The sequence below is a fragment of the Palaemon carinicauda genome, chromosome 10, assembly GCF_036898095.1.
Source record: "Palaemon carinicauda isolate YSFRI2023 chromosome 10, ASM3689809v2, whole genome shotgun sequence".
In the NCBI taxonomy this organism is placed as follows: Eukaryota; Metazoa; Arthropoda; class Malacostraca; order Decapoda; family Palaemonidae; genus Palaemon; species Palaemon carinicauda.
This window is the reverse complement of record NC_090734.1, coordinates 128,593,008-128,595,507: the sequence shown is the minus strand read 5'-3', so window position 1 is coordinate 128,595,507 and position 2,500 is coordinate 128,593,008. Positions and strand designations below refer to the sequence as shown.

The 2,500-nt window shown below is 37.3% G+C and overlaps 1 protein-coding gene across 1 annotated transcript in view; it reads right to left on the bottom strand.

Annotated features, from left to right (window-relative positions):
* The window catches only part of LOC137648744 (serine protease 44-like), a 21,762-nt gene that overhangs the window by 2,582 nt on the left and 16,680 nt on the right, over positions 1-2,500 (bottom strand). Inside the window, exons 8-9 of the mRNA XM_068381826.1 lie at positions 2,220-2,313; positions 441-599 (exon numbers count right to left, since the gene is read on the bottom strand). Coding sequence (XP_068237927.1) covers positions 441-599; positions 2,220-2,313 — 253 coding nt within the window. The remainder of the gene's footprint in view (positions 1-440; positions 600-2,219; positions 2,314-2,500) is intronic.

Here is a 2,500-nt window from a genome sequence, read left to right as displayed (position 1 = left end):
CACACACACACACACACACACACACGCACGAAACAATAAATGCAGGCGTTTCTAGTCCACTGAAGGACAAATGCCTCGGATATGTCAGTTCATATCTGAAGCCTTGGCTAGTTTTCATCACCACGCTGGCCACTGCGGATTGGTGATGGTGGGAGATTTTCCTCCGATCTCTCACAGCAAACCAACCTAATATGGGTATCCTTGACTAGTACAGCTTTGCTCATTACGGCAATACACACCATTGAAGTATCCCCAAACAGTCCTCTCTCTCTCTCTCTCTCTCTCTCTCTCTCTCTCTCTCTCTCTCTCTCTCTCTCTCTCTCTCTCTCTCTTGTAAACTATTTTAACACTTCTTACACAATTGTTATCAGCACGTAACCCCCCCTCTCTCTCTCTCTCTCTCTCTCTCTATCTCTCTCTCTCTCTCTCTCTCTACTTACCACCTGGGCCTTTCCCTGTCCTGGGGCGTATGGGCGATCAGTAATGCACACAGTGGGTAGTTCATACGACTGCTGGAAGGAAAAGGTCAGGATTGCCAGATCATGCTCGTGTATACCGTTGTTGAAACGATAACGCGGGTGTATCCTTATCCCATCGGGCTGAAATAATAATAATAATAATAATAATAATAATAATAATAATAATAATAATAATAATAATAATAATAATAATAATTAGACTGCGACTGGCTAAAGCCAGTGGCGGAGGATTCCCCTGCAAAACAGGTGTGGAAATGCTGTTGTCAATCAGTAAAAGATATTGTGTAAAGGTTTATTGGCCTAATGACCCCTTAACTAAATATTGAGTTATGTTAACAAACTATTCTAAAGAGATTTATCTGTATAATAGCAGGTATATGGAGGTAAAACATAGGCAAAAATGACAAATATAGAGAAATTGATCTTTGAGCTTGAAGACAATGGGCACTTACAAGGTCATGTGAGGGTCACGGGTTAAATATGACCCCATATTTGGAAAGAGCATGTGCGAATGGGACGTGGGTGTTGGGGGGGGGGGGTTGACAACAAAACATCACTTTTAGCCCACGTCAAATTTTTTCCACGAAATAGCCATATGACCTTGAAAATGAGGGTCAAGGTCAAAATGAGGGTCAGGGTCAAATTTGACATTTGATTTGGAGGTTTTATGCATATGTTTGGGGTAGTTTACTATAGCATGCTATGACCAAAAACCAGTATTTCATGGAGAAATTGCCAAAGTCACGATTTCTGCAATGTCAAAAATAGTAAAAAATCTATATTAAAAAAAGTAATTAAGCAGTCGCTACAAAAGTTAAGCTAACCTTAGATATATATATAGGGCATCATATGCCACTAAGATCAGGGCTCTGGGCCTTCCGGTTTATGAGATCTCGGAAACAAACCTGTTTTGACCCGGTTTGGCCATTAGCGACCTTGACCTTGACCTACTTGCATCAAAGTAGGGCAATATCTGGGGATTTACCTCTGTATCATTGTCCATAAGGCCCTTAGCCATACAGCTTATACTTTAGGCCTAATGTGGGTTAGAGTTCTCCTGCTTGAGGGTACACTCGGGCACACTATTCTATCTTATTTCTCTTCCACTTGTTTTTATAGTTTATATAGGAAATAGTTATTGTAATGTTGTTAGTTCTTAAAATATATTATTTTTCCTGTTCCCTTTCCTCACTAGGCTATTTTCCCTGTTGGAGCCCCCAGGCATATAGCATCCTGCTTTTCCAACAAGGGCTGTAGCTCAGCAAGTAATAATAATAATAATAATAATAATAATAATAATAATAATAATAATAATAATAATAATAATAATAATTAGGAAGATCATTCCACAACTTGGTTACATCTGGAATACCGTGTATTGTTCAGCCTCATGATGGAGGCCACACTATTATTATTATTATTATTATTATTATTATTATTATTATTATTATTACTAAATGCTAAGCTACAACCCTAGTTGGAAAGGCAGGATGCTATAAGCCCAGGGGCTCCAACAGGGAAAATAGCCCAGTTGAGGAAAAGAAATAAAGAAAAATAAAATATTCTAAGTATAGTAACAACATTAGAATAAATATTTCCTATAAAAACTTTAACAAAACAAGAGGAAGAGAAACTGGATAGAAGTGTGCCCGAGTGTACTGTTTCTAACTTTGGGGAATTTGGCTTAAAACTACAAATATAGGCAGAGCCATAATGACGGGATTATCGAAATCAACTTACTCTAATTTGAATGGAAGGATTATTGAAGTCTGGACCAGGGAGTTCGATCCTGTAATCGTCTATCTTATCGTCAGCTACATTTCCTACGAGTGCTCTGCAAAGAACGATTGCATTTATAATTTCTGAAAAGGATTTCTTTCATCATTGTTGCAAATAATTATTTCATTTAGAATTGTTGCAAAGAATCATTTCATTTATAATTGCTTCAAATGATTATTTAATTTACAATTGTTGCAAAGAATGATGTAATTTGTAACTGTTGCAAAGAATGATTTCATTTA